Source organism: Anarhichas minor, unplaced genomic scaffold, assembly GCF_050575085.1.
Source record: "Anarhichas minor isolate MPS153535 unplaced genomic scaffold, ASM5057508v1 ptg000029l, whole genome shotgun sequence".
In the NCBI taxonomy this organism is placed as follows: Eukaryota; Metazoa; Chordata; class Actinopteri; order Perciformes; family Anarhichadidae; genus Anarhichas; species Anarhichas minor.
Genome location: NW_027466475.1, coordinates 283,200 through 305,624, shown reverse-complemented (window position 1 = coordinate 305,624; position 22,425 = coordinate 283,200). Strand labels below are relative to the sequence as shown.

Sequence of the window (22,425 nt, the reverse complement as noted above, 5' to 3'; positions counted from 1 at the left end):
ATGAGCTACTTCACGTGCTGCTACAGTCTACTAATCACGTCATGAAATGAGTCATGCTCTTCCACAGTTATATACTGAGAAAAAAACACATGGTTTAATTTCATCAACCACGTGCCCTCTGTGGTTACATGTGGCCCGTTTATGTTTTAATGGACTGGAAAAGTGATTACTATTTATCCTTTTTTAATTTCTTTACTCTGAGTAGGAAATGTTTTATTAAAAGTAAACATCATTAACACACTATAATAACCCCAAAGAGAGTTGGAGTGAGCGTGCAACTCAGCAGTGACGGTACCATCACTGTGCTGCATGCACCCATTGGGACCTAGATTTTCCCGGTGCTCATTAGTGAGTTAAGTGAGCTTAAAGCTAATTATTTATTTTCTGTGCTGCCGTTGTAATATTACCGTAATGATGGTTTGAGTTCGCTGATAGGAAGGTCTATCTTTTTACGTTTATTATAAGATAACTGTACTTTAGCGGCGAGTGTGTGTGTGTGTGTGTGTGTGGGGGGGGGGGGGGGGGGGGGCTCTCTCCTCGTGCTGAATGCGCTGCAGACAGCCAACACGTTGGGATCCAGTTGGCTGTGCGCGCTCAGACGCACAGACGCAAGCATCCCGCTGGCTGGAGTTGGAGGACACTCGCCCGTTTCGCCTCCACCGCAGCTCTGATCCCTTTGTCTCCCGGCGGTGAGAAGACCACCCGCACGGGAGGAAAAGAACGAAGAAGAAGAAGAAGAAAGAACAAATGAAACACTTCTTTTGACTGAGAGTCCAATAAACTGTGCAGAATCGGGACTGGACACTTTTTTTTTTTTTTTTGGAGGTGGTGGGGGGGAGGAATTATTTCTCACATGAGGCGAGCCGGATCCGTTTTGTACAGCGGAGCGCGCACTGCTGCGTCTTTCCAATGGATTTCAGTTCAGTGGAAGTACCCTGGGAATCAAACTACTGTTAAGTCGCTTTTAGCTCGCGAGTTTCGTTCCAACAAGGGTTTATGTTTCACAAGAAGAGAAGGACGATGATCCTCCAAGTGCTGTACGTCCTTCTGCCTCTTTTTGGTAAGTTTCACGAGATGTATTACCACCAACAGCTGTCCGTTTGATACCAATACATCCCGTAGGCGCGTGCGGTATTTAGTGGCTAAATTGCGAAATGAGGGGGGGGGGGGGGGTGCAGTCCGGCAGAGACAGTGGCTGCTCGCTGAGAGTCATAAGGTGTGGAGGCTACCGTGGTCCAAAGTGCTCTAAATAACAAAGTCAAGCTGGAGCTGCCTCATCAAACAATAGTGAAGGTGACAGCAAATCTTCACTCTTATCAATCTAAAACTCTGCAAACTAGCTGCGTCACGAAGTTATGAAGTAGTACCAACTGCTTTCAGTCAGTTGTTACTCGCGATGCAGCCTATACATTCTCCACGGAGTGTTGATAGTCTATAAAAAACTCTGCAAGCCGAGGTATTATTATGCTTCACTTTTATTATTATTATTGTTATTATTATGATTATTATTAGAAGTGTCACTTCTGTTTCCAGATGTGTTGTCGCACGCGGAGGAGAACGTGCGTGCCGCGGCCACCCGGCTGGACTGCGTGCGGGCCAGCGAGCAGTGCCTGAAGGAGCAGGCGTGCAGCACCAAGTACCGCACGATGAGGCAGTGCGTGGCCGGCGGCAAGGAGAGCAATTTCAGCATGGTGTCCGGCCTGGAGGCCAAGGACGAGTGCCGGAGCGCCATGGACGCAATCAAACAGAGTTCCCTGTACAGCTGCCGGTGTAAAAGGGGCATGAAGAAAGAGAAGAACTGCCTGCGCATTTACTGGGGGATCTATCAGACGTTACAAGGTCGGTTTGGTGCTTTCTGTTGTCAAAAAAAAAAAAATACACACTTACTCCTTTAGCAGATTTTGATTAAGAATGGTGTGATATCATTAATCAGAGTGAGGTATTTGTGTAAAGGTATATTAAAGAATAAACAATAGCACAATATTTGTCCTTTTTGCTAGGGGGGTGTGCTATAAAACATCTGCTTAAGTCCCTCAGGGGTCTTTGTTTGGGTGGACTGCTACATTTACAGTATGCCCTGCAGCTATTAATGTGAAATGGGCATTCTCCATAGGTTGTCTAATCTGCTCAGTAGAGGGGTGAGGGGGATTAGTTGGCCCCGGCTCCTCCCACCATTGTATGGAGTGGGCACCGGCAGTCCTCCCCCTCCCTCCCTCCCTCCCCCCCTCCCCTTCCAGCTCTATGACCCTCCCCATCCCTGCTACACCACAAACACAGAAACTCCAAAAAGTAGCACACAGCTTTTTATCTATTAGCAGTCCAATGCGTTCACGGATGATCACTCAGCTTTTACTCAAATTCGTCCCCCGACTCGGTTCACCGCCATGAGATACTGTTTGACCTGCCAAATCACTTTCCTTGAAGGTTATGGAGCGTGAAGCCCCTCAGCGCTGGCACTGCCATCTTTAAGTGTTGATCATAGCAGGGGGGGGCTTTTAGTCCCTAAACTGCATCCAGCCCGTTGCCAGTGGGTCGGCTTCCAGTTGCGCAACACAGCTGACCAACCTGCCTAATCAAGCGTGGGGCTGTGTGCTAGCGTGGATATCGACTGACCCAAATAACCCGTGTCACTTGCAGGCTAATGTGAGGGGTGAAAGATGAAAAACACAACAGGAGGGTGTTCAAAACAGATCTATCTATCTATCAATATATCTTTATATCTATCTATCTATCTATCTATCTAACATCTGCTTGTCTTCATCACAGGTAATGACTTCTTGGAGGATTCTCCGTACGAACCCATGAACAGCCGTCTATCTGACATTTTCCGCCTGGCTCCCATCATAGGTAAGAATTAAAGAAATCTGTTCCTGTGGAGGCTTTTCACTCCGTCCCTTCGGATTTATTTTTGTTATTTTTAGTTTTCCATTGGTCACCCATCTCAGTTGAGATAGGATTAAGCTCCAAGCTGTGCATGCTCTCACCGAAGGTTATCTGTGTGTCTAGTGTGTATCCTCCCTCATCCTCTCCGCTATCTGTCTTTCTTTCTCTCCGCTTGTTCTCGCCCCAGCAACACTGCATGCTGGCTGGAAGTGACCTTGCATGGGGAGCTATAGTTCTGAGTCCCATCAAGCGGGGGGAGAAATGCTGCAGATGTAGAGGGAAAGGCTCTGTTGTCGGGTGTGTTTCGCTGCGGTCGTGGCGAGCTTCCTCTCGTGGCTGTTTGAATCCACTTGTTGAAAAGGACTCGCTCTGTGAGTAAACGCGGGAGAGCGTGATGAGCATTTTTCTGTTCTCCTCCGTGTGTGTGGGAGCGACGCCGACGAGAGCCTCTAGATGGCGATGTTATTCCCTGCTTCACAGCCACTCTGTGGACCCACGGTTGAGGCTGTTGTGGGTATTTGAGAGCCTGATCTATGAATGTGGCACAATCATGGAGCTGCTCACATTTTCATTATCACACCGCAGGTGATGAGTGGTGTGTCAAATCAAACAGACGCGCTCTGCCTCCACATCCTCGCAGAACAAGGCTGGTATTTTGACCCCTTTTGATACGGAGGAGCCTTTTCTCTCTGTATCCTCAGTCAATTTTATCTCACAATGGGCCGATGTGCCCTAAACCAATGTTTCTCTTATAGCAGGGTGAGATCATGAAGTGGGTGGCGAGATAGAGATGAACAAAATCTTGGCCCGGGTACCGACTTCATGACCAATTTGCTGTTTCTAAAGAGACGCCGGCTGAGAAAATACAAGCTTGTGTTAAGAATATTCTCTCCTCTCGCAACTCTCTACAGAAAAAGAGGACTTTCACAGGAGACACCCCAGCACGCCACACTTTATATATGTCTCTGACCCCTAATGCGCCAGCGAGTCCCGGAAAGGACCAGACACCCCCACAGGCCATTGGTGCGGAAGCGTGCGCGGCACAGAATCATAGTTCACATCTCAGGCAGCTGACATCTATCGCCGGTCTGAGCCGTGGGTTCCAGAAGCGGGAATAGACAGATTTATGGTGTCATTCTCATCATGAAGGCAGGCACTCCTTATTTAATGTCCGAATACCACTTGATGTTGATCGATGGCTTTGCATATACTGTATATCTCTCTCTGTAAGTGGCAGAGATCAGACATCATATCAGTGTGAGAGAGTCATCGAAGGACATTTATGGAGAGCAGGGTTGCCGCCAATGATTATTTTCATTAATGATTAAGCCTTTGGTGCCCTCAAATTGCTTGTATACCCAAAGGTATTCAATTTACAATGATATAAACAGGAAGTCCTCACATTTGACAAGTTGGGAAACATTTGGCATTTTCTTCCTTTCTAAATGACACATTTGTGTTTCATTTTCTATCAACTTCAGTGCTTCACGCCCTTCAGTTTCCGACCTTTTTGACACGTTCTTAGAATAAAGAATTGGCTACATGCGACCCCTCGTCACAAGTTTTGATATGAGTGATTTTTGATTCATGAGTTGTGTTTTAAGGGTTTTTATAAGTGGAAGATTTAGCAAGAGAAAAATCAAACATTTGAGAAAAGTCAGAAAAAAATCTACTTTATATTGTGTAACAACAAATTCTTGAACCGCTGCACCAATCAACATAGTTTTCCAGTGCTAGTTCAAACACCTGTTCATGGTGATTGACACCTTTGCATATATCTCTCTTTTGACGTAACATTAGATCCGCCCTGGGTCTGTCATTAAAGTGCAGTTATGGAGAGCGTGACTTTTTCTATAGTATAACTACAGGCGGATGAGACGTTGGTGAACTAGGCCAGCGGAATGGTGATAAGCATATAAGACAAAGCAGAGAGGGATAAAGCTAGACTGAGAATAGCATCTGATCATTAGAGGAGAATTGTCAGGCAGGAGCCGGGGATGGAGGGGTGAGAGGAGGAGGCTGCAGGGGTGAGGGTTAATTAGCGAATAGCAGGGTAAGGCTAAGAGGACGCGGAGCACAGGCTCCTCTGCTCTTTCTGTGGAAATTAAAGGGCAAGGTGACAGGAGAAGGATCCAGGCAGAAATGATTCGAGCTTAGAGCGCGTTTCTGATCACTCAGACAACCTCGTTACGTGTCCGCCGAATTGAGCAGAGAACTCGAAAATGTACACGCAAAAAAGCCACAAAAAACATACATAGTTTGAAAGGGGAACCAATATGCAAAGTGCACTCTGGGGATTCTCATTTTCATATTATGCAAATGTTTAGATATCACCTCTGTGCCTATTTAATTTCCCTAATGACTCCAACATTACATGCACAATTGTAAGAACAATGCACAACAAGTCTTGAATGCACAAGTGAAATGTGTGTGAAATATAACTGCACAGTAAAAAAAGATACTGGGGGAATTGTTTCTCACATAACTTTATGTTGGAGGTAGGAGTGATGTTAGAGTACAATAGCCAATGTGATTGCTTTTTTCACTGTACTTCTATGGGAGGTCTCTGTACATTTTCTTAGGTGCCCTAAATCACCTGCACATCTCATCTGTCTTTTACATACCTTCAATTTCATGATGAAAGATTAGATATCAATGATCATTTTTTTCCTACTTAATATTGAAACTATTTTATCTATGCAGAATGCTCTCAGGTCCTCAGATTTAGGATCCGAGTCAGTAATCTGTGCCCCCCCCCCCCTCCCCCTATTTCAGGAGGCTCTCTGAACGAGTCTCATGTCTGTCTCAGTAAGGCAGTAGGACTCAGTGATCCGGGGCTATAGGAACAATAGGCAGCCACGATGATCCTATAATTCCATAATCGGCCCCATTTCTCCCGACTGAAGTGACTTAATCTCCAGTGACACCCATACATACAGTGCACAGACACACAGACACTCAAACACACACTGTTGAGCCCTGAACACCTGTTCCCAATGAAATGCCCATAGGCGTCAGTCCGATTTCATTAGAGAGACACGAGTATACTGTGTGTGTGCAACTGAAGTGAATACATGTGTTGTGTTTGCTGATTTACACAAATCATACGCATACTCAAAAACGTAAGATTTGAACAGAGCGCCATTTTCATTAAGGTAAACGAGGTTCTCGGAGTTCATGTGTGGAATAGAAAACACGTCATCGAGAATAATCCAGAAGGTTCTAGCACGTCTTGCGCATGGTCCTTTTCATCACCACACCGTTGCTCTTTTGTGTTTATGTTTCTGTCTTAATCACGAATCATTAGTCACAGTAAATATTCGAAAGTGGCTTTAAACATGTTTACTATTGTGAACTGAAGTTTGATAAATTATATATACTGGATACGAGATGTTTAAAACCCTGACATTGTAGAAATCTTAAATGATCAACTGTAACTGAAATTTGATTGAAACATTCAAGCTAATATATATGCACACACACACACACACACACACACACACACACACACACACACACACACACAGGCAACACACAGCAGTTCCACTGGGTTGATTTAGCTATTCATTTTCAGATCTTTACTGGGGACAGAGTGCCTTTACCTCTGGGGTTGAGTCCAGTGAGTCACAGTCGAGTGTGGGCAACTCATTTTTCCCTGCACCAAAAAATGAGCAGCGACTGTTGCAGTCGTCTACGGTGGTTCATTTCTCAGTAGTGCTTTCAGAAAGGCCTCGGTAAAATGTGGAAAATACTTAGGCTAAATGGCCAGATATACTGCAACAAGAAAGCCAGCAAGCTGACGGTGTTATTGTGATTATCACACACGTTGTGTCTGTGTTTTCATCTTGGAACTTAAACTTCTGTTTTCAGTCCATGAAAGTTATTTGTACCACTTTGGTCACCTAAAAATGTCTTATTCAGGGTTCCGTTGTACTTAGCCCCACCCTCTATTGTCACTTCTGGTTGCAAAAAAAACCAAGATGGCGATGACCAAAATGCCAAACTCAAGGCTTCTAAACTGTAGTCCACAAACCAATGGGTGATGTCCTGGTGACTACGTCCACTTCTTGGATACAGTCCATGTTTTTTCATGCTTTCCATTACAGTTTTAATTCAGTCTCCTTGGCCAACAAAATATCTCTGTTCAGTCCTTTCGTCTTTCTCTCTCTGTCTCTCTTCAGCAGCTCTTCCTGTTGTGATGTTTCAATTTGAGTGTGTTGGTTTCACTCTACATTGAGCATGCATGGCATACATAAACATGCCTGTGTAAAACATGAAAAGCTAGATCTGAGTGGATGCTTCTCATTGAATGTGTTGCATTTTCATTATTCCTTGTCCTTGAACTTAGCGAGATGCTCGCCTTGGAAGATGCCAGCTTTTTTTTATAAATCGGTAAACAAAAAGGTAGACGTCACGCTGAGCAGAAAAACAATCATTTTCTCTCCCACCGCATGACTTCATATAAGCTGAGAGAGGAAGGAGAGAGCAGAGTTTAGATGAAATGGCTGCCTTGCTCTTTGCCAGTTGCCCATGTTTATGAGTCACTGATCCATGCAGGAGGGAGAAACACAGAAACAGAGAGCATTATTCTGAGATTCAAGTGGACTTTGAATTACTGCCACACCGTTTGGCCCAGGCTACTAGAAAATCAAAGTGTTGTAGAAAATGGATGAAAAAACATAGCCTGGGTAGTTTCGTATTACTGTATTCATGAACACTGTCTGTTCCAGGTGCTGTGAGTCAGACTAGACTGAGAGATGTTATGTGACTGACATACAGAAAAAGAAAAAGAAACTCTTCTCATGATGCTGTTTTAATGACATTTTCTTCAGGGATTTGAGTCATCTATCTTCACCTGTGTTTTCTTAAATATCAGCTCTTTCTTTTCTGACAGTAAAACATCCTTATTGTTTGTGATGGACCGTCAGCTGTGCAGGGTGTCTCTGGAGGTTTTAACAATCCGAAAGTCTTGTAGGGCTGCTCTCGTGATCCGTTTAATAAGGGTCAGGAGCCAATCACAATTCAGTCCATCCCATTGGTGCATCACAAGGTTAAAGGCTGGGAAAAGAAGTGGGTGAACGCCCACTCCTTCCAAAACTTCTATAAAGTAAAACACTAAATCTGCTTGGTGGCAAACCATGTAGTTTATATCCAGAGCAACTCCCAGCTATATAAATGCATTTGACTGAATAAGCGTGAAGCGGGGAATGGCACAAAAAAAGTGTGCTCAGTCGACCAACTCTGGATAAATAAAGGCAGAAAAATAAAGTTAAGAGAACAGGCAGGATACTCTCTCCCTCTCTCTCTCTCTCTCTCTCTCTCTCTCTCTCTCTCTCTCTCTCTCTCTCTCTCCGAAAGATACAGCACAATAAATTATGTTTCTCCCTCTGCGACTCCTCTGCATTCCCTCCCTGACTCTATCTCGACCCTCGCAAAAACACACACACACACACACACACACTATGCAGGCACACACAAAGCAGGGAAAGAGATAGCGGAAGTCACTCTTATCTCTAAACATTGGCAGCTCATAATGAGAGTAACTTCCTCTGCAGCCAGTGGTTGAGTGGTGCTGACAGCCTCTCAGCCCTGCATGTCGGCACAGGGGGATTTGAAGTGCCACCTCGGCTTGACAGCCGGGCCACGCACTTACAGATGTTTTCGCACTCGCAACACCCGCACACATGTGTGCGCACACAGCGCCGCAACCGCGCGTCAAGGTTGGCTTCGGTTGTAGGAGGGAGGAGGATGCGTTTGAAGTCTTGACACGTGGAAAGGACACAATATTGAGCTTTGGTGTATTGGGGCTTATGAGTGGTGAGTGGGTGATGCGCAGAGTGTCGCTGTGCCAGCCAACTGGGAGGAGGACAGAGCTTAAGGAGAGATTTTAAGTCAAACAGACATCAGCACACACCGACGGTGGGGGGGGAGTCTTCATAAGCCAGAGAACACAGTTTCTGATTACTGCATAGCCGCCGGTAGAACACAAGTTGGAGATAAATGGCTCCAACGTTCAAAATCTGTCCAGATTTAGTTGCATCTAAGTGAGACAACCCTTGACATGTAAGGACAAGGAAAAGACACGGAGGAGAAAGGGACAAGTTTACAGCATCGCGCTGCCGTGTTTACAGGAGAGTTTTGAAGTACAAACGGAGGTTTAAGTGGCAGATAAGTGCTGCCAACCCGAATGCTATATTATCACTTCAAAACTGCCAAACAGGTGTAAAAGGTCAGTCCGCAGGCCACAGTGAGTCTGATAGTTGTATCGACTCATCTTTATTCACAGGATGCACCTCCTGGAATCTGTTCGGTTCTCACTGCCACCCCGTTATTTAGCCACAGCTGCTGTATTTACCTTTAGTCACTTTTGGTCAGTGTCACTTTTTGCCCCGTGTTACATTTCTCTCACCCTTCATCGCACTTGTGCTAAATGACTATTGGCTCACCAAATAAAACAGTCTTTTATCTGCAAACAGTTCAATCATGTCTAATAAACTAGTTCGAATCACCTATTTCACAGATGTAGAAATGTTTTTTGTTTGTTTAGTGAGGCATACCTCAGTTGGCTCTAAAAATGAGAACTCCTGAAAATGGGGATTTTTTAGGTATTCAATGTTTTGAAAAACAAGCCGATGCAGAAGGACAAGAAGTAGTAGATCAAGAGACGGAATGTTTGAAAGGGACACGAAAGGTAACTTTACCTTACATTGCTTTTATTTTCCAGCTTTTGAGCTGGTGGACGCCGCATCCGTTTCGGCTGCTTCTCTTCTATAAATTTGAGTTCTCGCCTATTTCTTTCTACGTGTAGTTCACAGCAAAAATAGACAGTCAAAACTGTCCTTTGACAGTATATCGACATCATAGCAACAACATTACTAAAGTTTCGATGTCTATATCTGTAGAACATGTCACAGGCATGAAAAATGTTCATATTTTTGTGAACTCAACTTGTTTCCGTTTCAAAAGCCCTCTAGTTGCTCTCTGTGGAAAAAAATGTAAACACACACCTGCATATGTAAACACAATGCTTTTATTCTGAAATATTTGTACAGTGTTGCGGAAAATGCACTTGCTCGGAGTACCAGATTTTAATCGTGAACTATTATAAATATTGACAAATGAACAGACATCTCTTAACCTTTTTCTGTCTGAAATAGATATGGATGACATTCATAATGATATGAAATGAAACATTCTGGCCATTATGAAAGGCAAACTTTATGTAGAAAGAAGGACTGTTTTACTCTTTAAGTGTTCTGTAGTACACTGACAGGACGTGTTTCTGGTGTGCATCCCTTCACTGTGTCCATCCATCATGCCGGCCCTCGTCTCCAGGATGTCGTCTGTTTGCGACGCATTAGATCAAATCTGTCCCACTAGATCTCGTTGCCCCGTCCCCTGCACCGGAGTTTGTTTTGTTAAAGACTCCCCAAATCCACTGCCGACATTACTGTCCCTGCGCCTTGTCTCACATGAAGCCTAATCAATACGGCGCCGTGTTAGATTGGAAACTCGAGGCTGTGTCTACAAGAATCCATCGATTTATCTCTCTCTCCCCCCGTTCCCCTCCTTCTTTTCCGCCCCAAATTCTTCCGCTCAGGTCGGGATCAAAGGCTTTATCCTTCAGCGAGGTTCGAGGTGTACAGTTCCAGACTGAGCTTTGTTTTTGTGCTCTGAGAGACAAACGTGGCCTGTTGGGGATTTGTGTTTTCGCTGACCTTGTCTCATCCATGTACAGTGGATTTTTTAGCACAACGTGTGCAGCAATGTTGGCTACTCAGAGATTCCAAGACATGTACGAGTGTATTTTAGTTAAATATGAATAGATTGAAGTTGTTGGTGGTTTTGGAGGAAAGGCAAGGCTTCAGGAAAATCTCTCTACGCTGTGGAAGAACGCTTATTCAGATTCAGTGGTAGCTGTCAGCTTGCATTGTAACCGTACTGTATTATGCAGCCAGGACTAAAACCTGCTACAGATTTAATCCAAACACTTAAGGCAAGGTCAAGAGAACACCTTTACGTTCCGTCCCCTCATTCCCACCATGCCTTTTGATCGCCTCCTTATCCATACAGCTACTCGTCAGCTGGCCACTTAATTCACCACACTGTTTCAAAAGTGACTGATCCAGCTGTGGGCCTTTGGCAGAATAATTCCAACAGCAGCCATATCATCAGGTTGCCAGTCCAATCACTGGCTGGCGCACCATGGGCCAAGAAAATCATTTAGTTAAAGGTGACCACATATGAGTCCCTCTGAGAGGCCTTTGATTGGATGTGAAGTGGAGGGGTGATTCATCACACTTAATAAATGCGGTTGACAGCTCAAATCAGCGGGGGGGGGGAGCGTGTGCCAGGTCTGCATGAAAAAATGGACGATTAACTTTTCACATACACAGTTGCAGACACCTACGCAGACAGAGTCATACACAGATAGGTGCGCACATGCAGTCAGGCGAGGCTCGCAGGAAACGGAGGATTTAGATGTCCTGACACCTTTGCATGGTGTGGTGGAACCATGTATTTTATGCGGTGTGATATGCAGATATTAGATATTCACAAAGTAAACCTGGGCAGATGGTGCATGATGGAAGTGGAGTGTTCAATTACCTGTTTGATCAGTGAAACTGAGGTTATTTCTAATCTAGACATCGAAAACACCTCTTGACTTTTCAACCAAATTTAGCTCAGTTTTAAGTTGTGAAGTTAAAACTGGGACATTTTCATCGTCGCCTTGGTTAAGTCTTTTCCCACCTTTTAAATATCCTTTAAACACTGTCGAGAACTTTTACTTTTGACCACATTTTGCCCAGTTTTAACCTGTCTGGAGCTGAAAATCACCGAACCAATGCTGACACATGCCTGCCTGTTTGCACATTGACATAGTTAACTCTTTCCATTGCGTTTAAATGTGGCAAATAACTCCGTTTGAGTCAACAATGAAGAGGACATTGTTTCAGCGCAGTTAATCACGACGTGTTATAATCACGTCAGGCTTTTCTCGGCCGGCCGCTGGCGGGTCATGACCGACCACCGGCAGGTGCGCCAAAGCCGCGGCCTTGTGTTAAGCCCTCAGCTGCACCCAGTCAACTCGCCGGATTAAGTCGCCTCGGCTCGGGCCGTTGGGGGCTTTCACTTGTGCCATCGTGTCTTAATAGAATTTCATACTCTACCAAAGTAAACCGGGCTGGACTGAGCTATACTGTTTCATTCTCTCGTCGAAGTGGATTTGGAACGTTGCGCTTCTTCCGCTGCTTGAAATCGTTGAGATGTCTCATTCTCACTGGTTGACCTTTTTTTGCCCAAGTCTTGTTGAAGCACAGAGAGACAGATTTCACCGTCGGACGTTATCAATAACATCTCTCGGTTCTTCTTTGCTTATCTTTATGAAAGGAGTGTAATGACACACTCCACTGTACAAGCCAGGGCTGTTAATTAAACGAGCACATGTGGTGAATTTATGCATTTGGTAAAAAAATAAAACTGTCCAACAATGCAATGCAATAGTGTACTGTTGTGTATTGTTTTTGTTATCCCATCTGGTTGTTTCTGTCGTACTGCAAAACACTTCATTTGCAGAGTCATAAAAGTTAAGGCCTTGTTTTTATGACCAGGCGAAATAAATAAATATAAATAAATGTGTTGTGGTGTTATTTTATATACTTGCTCCAGCGGGTTTCAGTTTAATCTTTTTGCGGGTGCAACTATCCTCCAACCACGTCTGGGTTGTGTAGTGATGTGGTAGTTAACTGTGTCATTAATACGTTTTATCTGTCATGGTAGACGGGTCTCGATGCACGAAAAGTTGACTTGGGTAAGCTTGTTTCCGTCATGCACAGCTGTTCCGTGGTCTGGCTAGAATCCTTCTTCATATGCTTTTGGGAACCAAGCACCTTTTTCAAAGTCCCTGTTGTAATTTCTGCAGAACTTTCTTGCTTCCTTGGAGCATGGCAGTTTACATTTTCTTTTTAGCACACTTTGAAGGTCCCTACTGGTCGATTGGATTCTACGCCGTGTCCCCTGTGTTCATGTTTGTCAACAGTCACAGTGCATCTGATTAAAGCCGTCTCTCTAACTAGCAAACGCTCTCTCTGTGGAGAATAATGGCTTCACCCTTCTTTCTCTCCCCCTCCTCCCTTCGTGCCTCCTCTTTTGATCACGGAACAGCAGCATCCCTGAAAAGCCAACGCGGCCTTAAACAGACCAAGAGCCAAGAGTGTACATCACGCTCACGCACATGTACGAGAATGCACGCACCCGCGGTCACACCAACAACACACACACACACAAACAAACAGCATCCCGCTGAGCTCTTGTTCTGTGCCAGTCTCTGCTCGCAGAGATGTTAAATGAGGGCATTGATACATAAATTTGCATTTGTTTCATCCACAACTGTCCTCCTAACTAAAAATCTATAACTGCATGCCCCCAATTTGCCAGCCAGCTTCAGATGCCTCTATTCTGGGCTTGTTTTTCGTGTGAGTCTAGCGTGACCGTTTAATCGATTTGGTTGTGTGCGCACTCTCTTCATACGTAAGTGGGCTAAACAGCGGCCTTTCACCACTCCGACTGTCAACGTGTAATCTCGGTAAACGCCACCCAAATTGTTCTCTGGTTGCGGACGGGCTCTTTATTTGTACTTGCAGCACATGCAGCTTTGATTTGAGGGTTGCAGAATTCACTGGTGTGAAAAGCTGTCAGTTGTGGAGCTCGATACGGAGCGTGATCTCGACCAGCTGTGATTGACACTGACAATGCATTAAATATCTCAGAGCTTCTTCTTACTATGTCTGCTGCAGATAAGAACTATACTCCCTCAGCGATGTTACAGGCAAAAGCAAATCCTCTTTCCTCCTTCTCTTCCTTAGCACGCCGAACTGGTCTTACAATTCTTCCTTTCATGAAACTCAGGACTCCTTTCAAACCTTGCTCCCGTGTGCCCCCTTGTGCTTTCACCTTTGCCTACCTGGAAATCACCCAGAATGCGACTTCTGCCCGTCAGCTGAATGATCTGAATGCTCTCTTTCCGGTTCCTGTTTGACCTTTTCTCCCTTTTGGACCTGCGACTATCCCCTTTTATCATTTGGAGTCTTCACCTCCCTGTGACCTTTGTGAACCCTGCTGACTCCCCCCCCTCCCCCCCCGATGGCTGTTGGTTGGTGGTCCTGAATGAAGCGCATCTCTTACAGAGGGTGGGGAACCTTGGAGCGTCTCGGACACTTCGGCTCCAGGCAGGGGGGGCGCCCAGGGCAGGCAGCCCGCTCTGGGCCGAGGGAGCCCCTCCTCCACAGAACTTCAGGACCCAAGTAGAAACAGGAGAGCTCATCCCAATTGGGCCATACTGGGTAACGAAATAGAGCTGTGTTTGTGTGTGTGTGTGTGTGTGTGTGTGTGTGTGTGTGTGTGTGTGTGTGTTTGATCGTGCATGATCGTTTTCTTGACATAAAGTCGGACACAGAATACAGATTCCATGTCAGATTGTATTTGCAGCTGATTTTGATCTCTGCCAGTCACCTGCAGTTTGGTTTTCTCTGGTATGAACACGGGTAGAGGAGAAGAAAATAATTGTACAGTTGGTCACATTGTACAATCACTGTACAAATAGCCGATTGGCGGTTTATTTGCCATCTCACGAGGTTGCACATTTTCAAAACAAAACATTAATTATAGTCCGAGTTGCTTCAGAGAGGCACCGCAATAGTAATAATAAACATAATGCATGTTTTTGGCCTTCTGACTAAGTTTACAACACGTGTAGAAACAGCTGAAACAGAGCAGGAGTGCACACTGCAGTTTGCTCGTGGCTCATTTTGTTTATGCAGGACTTTCCAAGGTTCGGTTATCAAATATCATATGCCTGTTTATACCCAGAAAACCTCCTTTTTGGGTCCTGTAGTTAGTTTCGATGAAGCAGACCACATCTGAACCAGACCAACACCAAAGTCTTCAGGTGGTCTTGTAGTAAAAAGCCACATTTGAAATAAAGGTGCGATTTCTCGAGTTTAACCCATCTGCTCCATATGAGACGCGTACTGCCAGCTTTCCTTTGATCTGTTAAACTGTCCACGCAGGTTTTAGCCTCCTTGGTATCGGATTTAGCCAGTTATAGATTTGGGTTCCCTTCGGACCACCAGAGAGGGGTGTCAGACCGCTGGCCAGGCCGTCCGTCTGTCTGCCTATACTCAGCTGTGTCAGGGAGGGTTGACATGTCCTTCAGAAGAGTTTCTACAGCAGATGTGCTTTCTGTTGAAAAACCCTGGTGAAGAGCGGGGGGGATGGAATGGGGAGGCGGCAAGAGGCAGCGAGCGGTTGGAGGGGTAGAAAAAGCAGAGGATGTGTCATATTTTGATATTCCCACTGTGCCATTTTGGCTTATGAATTTCCATTTTAGAGGGCAGTCAGTGTCTGTGACTGCTACATTAGTTTTATGGCCAAAAACAGCTTATTGCAGGCAGTGATGGTGCAGGGGAAATATTTCACTGTGCATCACGGCCTGCTCAAAAGTTTGCTTTGTGAATGAATTCGGTCATTACTTTGCAGTCCACTGCATTCTTTCAATTCTCGGTGTGCATATGGGTCTAGAGTGTGTGTGTGTGTGTGTGTGTGTGTGTGTGTGTGTGCGCACACGGACACAGGGATGTGGCACGGTAATAGATTATTTTGCGGGACCACAAAGACATGAGCATTTTTCACTGTCAAATTCATGTATATACACACACACACACACACACACACACGGACATACACCATCTATTTGCATGCACAACAGACCGAAGGGGCAAACGCAGAAATGCACATTCACTGGGTACCACACACATTTTCTGCTGGGAGTCTTGCTGAAGGGGGGATTACATCAATAGGGCTGTGAGGTTGAGTCATGCTGATTTGTGTGTTCTGACTAAAAGCTAAAGGGGCAACGCACACTGTCTCCCTTTTCTCTCTCCGTTTCACCGGGGGCATTTCCATCCGCCCTATATGATGCCGGTTTTTGATTCGTGCATAAAACACTTGAGTGGAAATATGGAAGAGAGTGAAAAGTACAGATGTACAGACATAGTGATGAGGGGGATGTATGATAATGACTAGTGCATTATTTAAATAAGTAAGTATGATTTAGTTATAAAGCGCTTTTTACAGACATATGTCACAAAGTGCTTAATTACAAACATAAAAAACACAATGTGACCATATAAGGGCCAATAATTTACATACACAGAAAGTACAAGTACACTGATATGGTACTTGATTCTGCTTCACCTACTGACGGCAAAACGCCCCATGACTAGCTGGGATTTACTGTAACATGCTCCCACTGTGCAGGAAGACCAAAGTAAATACAGCATATAAAGAGCAGCAGCATCAGGAGCCTGGTGACACTTGTTACATTAAAAAAAGGTAAATGAAATACCATGATGGACCAGAGTGTAATGATAAGAAATGTAGAGTATATTCACATTGATGGAAGCACACACTGATTCACATTTAGACATTTATTTCATATTAGCAAAAACGTTTTGTCCCTTTCTCACCTTTGCAACCTTCAAAAAAAAAAAAAAAAACGAATAAAAATCAACTTTATTGACCGAGTATGCCGACACATGGTTTTTATCAAGTCGCCGGCGCCTGAGAAGGGCTGCTGGCGTTTATGATAATGTCAATGTATGGTCCTCCACTGTGCAGTAGTGCTTTGTGATGGGCGAGGAAGCTCCATCCTCCTCTTCAGACACTTTTAGTTTGACAGAGTGGCACTCTCCGCCTGTCTCGCCTAAATGTTCCTGCTACAGTCTGCATTGTGTGGGCTTGTGCCTGGGTGGGCGGGTCTGCCTCTCTGTGTGTGTGTGTGTGTCCTCGGGGATGCTGGCGTTCCGATTAATTAAAAACTTCAATCCCTCTGTTCTCAGGCAGGAATATGGATGCCACCGAGGGCTTAACTGTAAATACTGTTTCTCCAAAATTGTCGTTTAATAAGATTCATCGTCCCAGGTAATAATTGTTTTATGCGGCGTCCCACTGAGGATTCTAAGAAGAATAACTGCATGAACTTCACGCATTGCATTTTAAAGACTTTTACGAGTATCGCTTGTTTCAAGTTGACAGTGAAGCCGAAACTGAATGGGAATCTGTCTCAGATCAGATTTCACTTCATTCTTTTTTATTGTAGTTTTTTTTCTAACCTTCTCCATTTACCTGAAGGAAGAAAACAAAACCTGCTTCGGCCGGCCTGCCAAACTATAAACTCATCTCCCATAAACCAATGGCCCATTATCAAAGTCTTAACTTTTAGGTGGAGGCCTGATGGGTAAAAAGCATCTCCAAAAAGACAAATGAAGCATCTGAGGAGCTCATTGTGCAATAAGAAAACCAGCTGCGTATGTTACACAACATGAGACCAACATCTCTTCCATAAAACAACAGATTCCGATAGAAGAGGGAGTCGGACTGTCTTTAATATCACAATGAAACCTGTGTCATTGGATTGGATCAAAGTGTCATCTCGGTGAAGATCCTCTGACAAACAATCCAGATGGCCTTTTTTAACCGTAGCAGAGAAGATGGTGAAGCGGTGAAACCCTTAGAATGAATATTAACAGTGTTGTACTGTATGAGGAAATCCTTTTCTTTCCCTTTTAAACCCTTTGCATTCCCAGAGTCTGTCGTGTGGCGAGCAGCTCCGTGTCAGATTAAAAACAGGCCTATAGGAGAACATCGTCACCCTGGGCTTTTTTTTCAGGCAAGTCGAAACGCTTCCTTAAGCCTTAAGTTCAACTCCTCAGTGAAAGGATGTGAAATGGATTCTTTTGTGAGAAAACACATCACAGGAAGAGGCTGGGTTTTGCCCTTCCGAGAAAACAGCCGGAATGAAAGTGAAAAAGGTAGAAACGTATTTTAACAGCAGTCACAAAGAATTAGTGTAGATTTAGTGATTCTGATTTGTGAATATTATTTTTGTTATTACTGTTATTTTTAGAAACTGGTACTTAAATTGAGTATAATATGTCCAGTGTTGGAGACATCTTCTACATTTCAGAGATAAATGTTTAACTTTTTCCTTGTCGACATTCATCTGACAGCTCGTTAAGTTTTTATTTGACAGATAATTCAAATCTACACAATTCAAACGTTTACTCGTCACAGATTAAGATTCGTAAAATAAGAACGAGCATTATTAACTCAAAGTAGAGTTGAGACTGTGATTGCCGTGTTATTCCCCGTGATTCTCTCTGCCACCGGAACACGCTGTCATCACCCGGTAGCCTCGGCAGCTCAGGAGATCTGGCCACCGGCCCGCTGTCTTTTTTGGACCAAGCGTTATTAAATCAGGACTAAAATCTCCTCCCGAACCGTATGAGTTATGACTGTCTGAAAGAGAGAGCTTATTTTAAATCGGCATTCTTAGTCAGAGGAGCTTACGCGGGGCCACGCCCCGAGCGTTTATCCTCTCATTCCGTCCTTTGCACAATTCTCACGGCCTTAATACAAAATACCGATGATTAATTAGGAACGGGGCCTTGAGGTAAATATATTATTTAGCTCCGTAACAGTGTGAAATTTGCATTTTTAGAAGAAACCTATTGCACCTCGTTGGGCAAATATAGAAATAAGCAGAAAATACACGGAGGGGACTGATGGCAGAGATGTGGTGATATAAAAAATATATAACACAATCGTGCATACGTGGAGATATACATGAAACATCTCGGTTTGCTGCCGCAACGTAAAGGTCGCTGAGCATCATTCAAACGGTGACAGTCGCACTGAGATATTCCATCTTCCTGGTGTGAAGCATCATGCACCGGTCGCCAGTCACGGGTCATAAAGCACAAAAACCATTTGGCTGTATTGAAATGGTTAGTGCATAATTCATGAGACCGAGATATGTTTCCACTGAGGAGGTATACTGCAAGTGCACACCAAGCTGTCTGACGGCCTGTTGAAATCCATATAATGACATGTATTTTTCTGTCATGTAATGGTGCTAACTATCACCGTTGCATGCCATTTCTTTGTCAGAGGGTCTTCACTGCTTTACATCTATCTTCTATCTGTGACACGCCATCATGTGCAATACTGAAACATTTTTACTATAACACATAATGACCATGAAATCTCAGTATGATTCCACCGAAAGTCAGTAAAAAATAATTGGAATTGGAAGAATGTATATTTAAAGAGGTTAAGAAAACCAACAAACACACAAATTCACGAGACGGGGCAGGACCAGTAACATGACATTATAATGTGTATTTACTCAGGACACTTCCCGCTCCTGCCGCTGAGCGGGTGGTCGACTAACCAGGCGGGAAGCGAGATACCCGTATACTACCCCCGCGGGTTACTGGCAGCGGGCCACAAACACCTCGCGAAATATCACACAGGCTGTTCGCCCGTTTGCATCCGCACTCAGATTTCCGCTGACGCACACGCGTGGCTTATCCACACGCGTGCTGAAAGAAAGGATAATGACAGAGGGAGCGTTTCAGGAGAGCTCGAAATAACACACGGAAAAGAGTATTATGATGATTGGAGCTGGCATGACGATGCCACCTGAAGGGGATGGAGAGCGATGAGTGTGTGTGTGTGTGTGTGTGTGTGTGTGTGTGTGTTGGTGCTGCTATGATTCATAGATTGAGAGGGACATGGTGTGAGTGGTTTTAAGGTCAAAGACGGTAAACAGTGAAGCTGGCTGACCCGGGGTCAACTCACTCGAAGGCTGTGGGATGGGACAACTCGCGGAGCGAAAATGGTTTTTCAGAAGTCCAAATCGTGTTATTTGTGAAATAAAAGAAGACGAGCATCATCCTGCTGATTTGTTGTGATAGAGTCGGCGATATGGAAAGAGCTAAACAGAGACGGAGATGGGGGAGAAAAGAGGCAGAGACAGATGCCTGCTGTCCCTGCCATGTCTCTCTTTGTGTCTGTCCATCATGTGGGCGCCCTGCTGAGGTCCTTCATCCATTATTCACAGCTTCACATTGACTGAGAGCGGGGGACTTACCACCATCCAGCCAGAGGGAGGGAGAGGTGAAAGGGACGTAATGTACGATTGGACTGGCGAGAGGGCTGCATGGCATCACGGGCTTGTGTTTGTGTGTGTGTGTGTGTGTGTGTGTGTGTGTGTGTGTGCAGGTGTTTACGTGCGTGAACGTGAAGTCGGCCGTGTGGCGCGTGCTGCAGAGGGCCATGCGTCCTGGTGTGTGATTCACAATACTGCTCTGCCGTGCCAGTGGAGCATATCCGTTTATATCACCGATGTTGGCTCGCACTCCCACCGAAGTGCTGCCTCTGCTTCATTCTGTGGCCTGAAAAATGAGCAGGGGCGCTCCCTTCCCACTGCTCCCAGTATGCAGCGATGGTGGAAAGCTCCGCGGTAGCTCAGACCCCGGCGGGCAGTTTGACGCGGAGCCGCAGAGCAGTTTGGACTCGGTGCATTACACTCCTGAGGACAAGCTGGAGGACTTGGCAAAGAAGTGGGAACTTTTTTTGGCTGGAAGCGACGACATTTTTGCCATATTGGAGCAGTTTTGAAGTGTTTGAGACGTGGAATATACAGAGGTGGAACAATAGAGAACAGGACTTATTACCTTTCAACATTACTTTCATTGAAACATCAGCAGAGATGAAAATCATTTCACTTGCATGCGTAGCCCTTAAATGATCATATAGTGAGCAATAAACTAGACGTTGTCTTCAGTATCACCTAAATCACATTACAAAAAAAATCCTTTGCTCTTCAGGGAGAGCATTAAATCAACCCGTCCCTAATGGAAGTGTCCCCTCACATAGCTGTGCACATAATAGGTCTGTGACATTTTGTGGAATTCGGCTTCACAGAAGGTTCTCCTCTCTAATTGGTTTAAATGGGACAATGTGTTCCTAATTCAGACCTGGACCATACATCAAGAGACATTCTTTCTTTGCATGTGAGTGTTATTAATATTACACCGTAGCCCGTTTTGAAAAGTAAATCGATCATGCAAAACAAATATTTCATAGATGTCCCATTTAAAGACCACAGTATGAATATTATATGCTAATTGTAACAGTACACCGTCTCGCCATACTCCACAATTTGTTGCAGCTATTGAATATACTTAATGTCCTTGAGGGCAGGTCTAAGTAGCTTCATAGGGAAAATAAACGACATCATTCAAGCGCTGACCATTGAAATGACAGCATTTAAAATCCTTCCTTTCCAAGCTTTGTTGAGGATGTTTCTTTTACAAAGCTCAGAGCAAATGATGTCACAGGCCTAATAATACAACGTACCCTCATACAATGGTTCCTATGGAACCTTTCGATCGGTTTCCTGCGAAAGCCGGCAACACGTGTCAATTTACGCTCGTTAGATGCGTACGGGCTTTTCAAAATAAACTTCCGTCTTCACAGGAAACAACTCGGTTAGGTTTAGGAAAAGATTGTTGTTTGGGTTAAAATGGACACTGTCTTTCCAGTTTCCAAATCTAAATTAGTTAAGATTTCTCAACTCCCTGCTTTATGTTTTTGTCTCAAACTCTGCTACTGCCTTTGGAAAAGGATTGGTAAGTAGGTTTGATGTTTTCTAGAGCAGTATCAGCAGTTGAATGCACATTGCATCACTAACCATGTCAGTGGAAACACCAGTGAAGTTTGCATACCAACAACAAACACAGCGAGTTTTTGGGTGAAACTTTGCGTCAGCAGTTCTGAAAAACGACAGAAGGTTCAGGGACTTAAAAGCTGTTACGAGTTTCAAAAGCAGCAAAGTTATGACCATGAAATCACTAATCAAGTGTTTTTGCTCATCGAGGAACACACGACGGCACCAGGACTCTTGTGCCAGATCGCTGGAGGGCAGATTGAGCTCGGTGAGCGGGGAAACCGGGAGGAGATGATGATGTCCTCAGACATTTAGTTCCGCAGTGTGGTCGTTCAGCTGCAGGACACTTGAAATGATCCTGCATATGGTGTTGAGAGTAACGTTCTGGTTTGGTTTGGAAATCAAGACCCGGCTGAATATTGACACGTGAATGTCCTAACATATGTTTCATTTGGCTGCATGTAGTCTGTGTGGTCCTGTAACGCTAATCAAGTCCAGGTTTTCATGGTTTCAGACCCGAGCCTGTTGAGACTCGGGGCGTTTTTTTAAACCAGCATTGGCCAAAGTCACATGTGACTTCAACAGAACCACATCACATCAACAAGCGCCACATTGGAGCAGACATTTCCTTTATTGGTGTGGGAAAGAACTTGGTTCTCATTTAACATTATTTCCCCCATTTTCTTAATGAGGTTTTGAGTGAAATATTACATTTTCCTTTAAATGTATCACTTTTAGAGTTAATGTTTTAGAACTCTGCTGACACTCAGCAAGCCAAACAACATTTTTGTGTTTTCGTCTTTTTTTACGCCCAATGTGTGTGTAGTTTGAATCATTACTTTAAATATATATTAATAACTGCAATATACTACCTAGAACAGTCATTTATCACTCCTCTGTTTCTACCTGGTTTTGCATGACAGTTTAGTCAGATTAGACATAAAAAAGATATTGGCACGCTTACTTAT

At 44.5% G+C, this 22,425-nt stretch overlaps 1 protein-coding gene across 1 annotated transcript in view; it reads left to right on the top strand.

The window, feature by feature from the left end:
• Positions 1 to 535: 535 nt before the first annotated feature.
• The window catches only part of gfra1a (gdnf family receptor alpha 1a), a 77,891-nt gene continuing 56,001 nt past the window's right edge, over positions 536 to 22,425 (top strand). The window contains exons 1-4 of the mRNA XM_076104173.1: positions 536 to 1,060; positions 1,534 to 1,839; positions 2,767 to 2,847; positions 14,070 to 14,225. Coding sequence (XP_075960288.1) covers positions 997 to 1,060; positions 1,534 to 1,839; positions 2,767 to 2,847; positions 14,070 to 14,225 — 607 coding nt within the window. The 5' untranslated portion in view covers positions 536 to 996. The remainder of the gene's footprint in view (positions 1,061 to 1,533; positions 1,840 to 2,766; positions 2,848 to 14,069; positions 14,226 to 22,425) is intronic.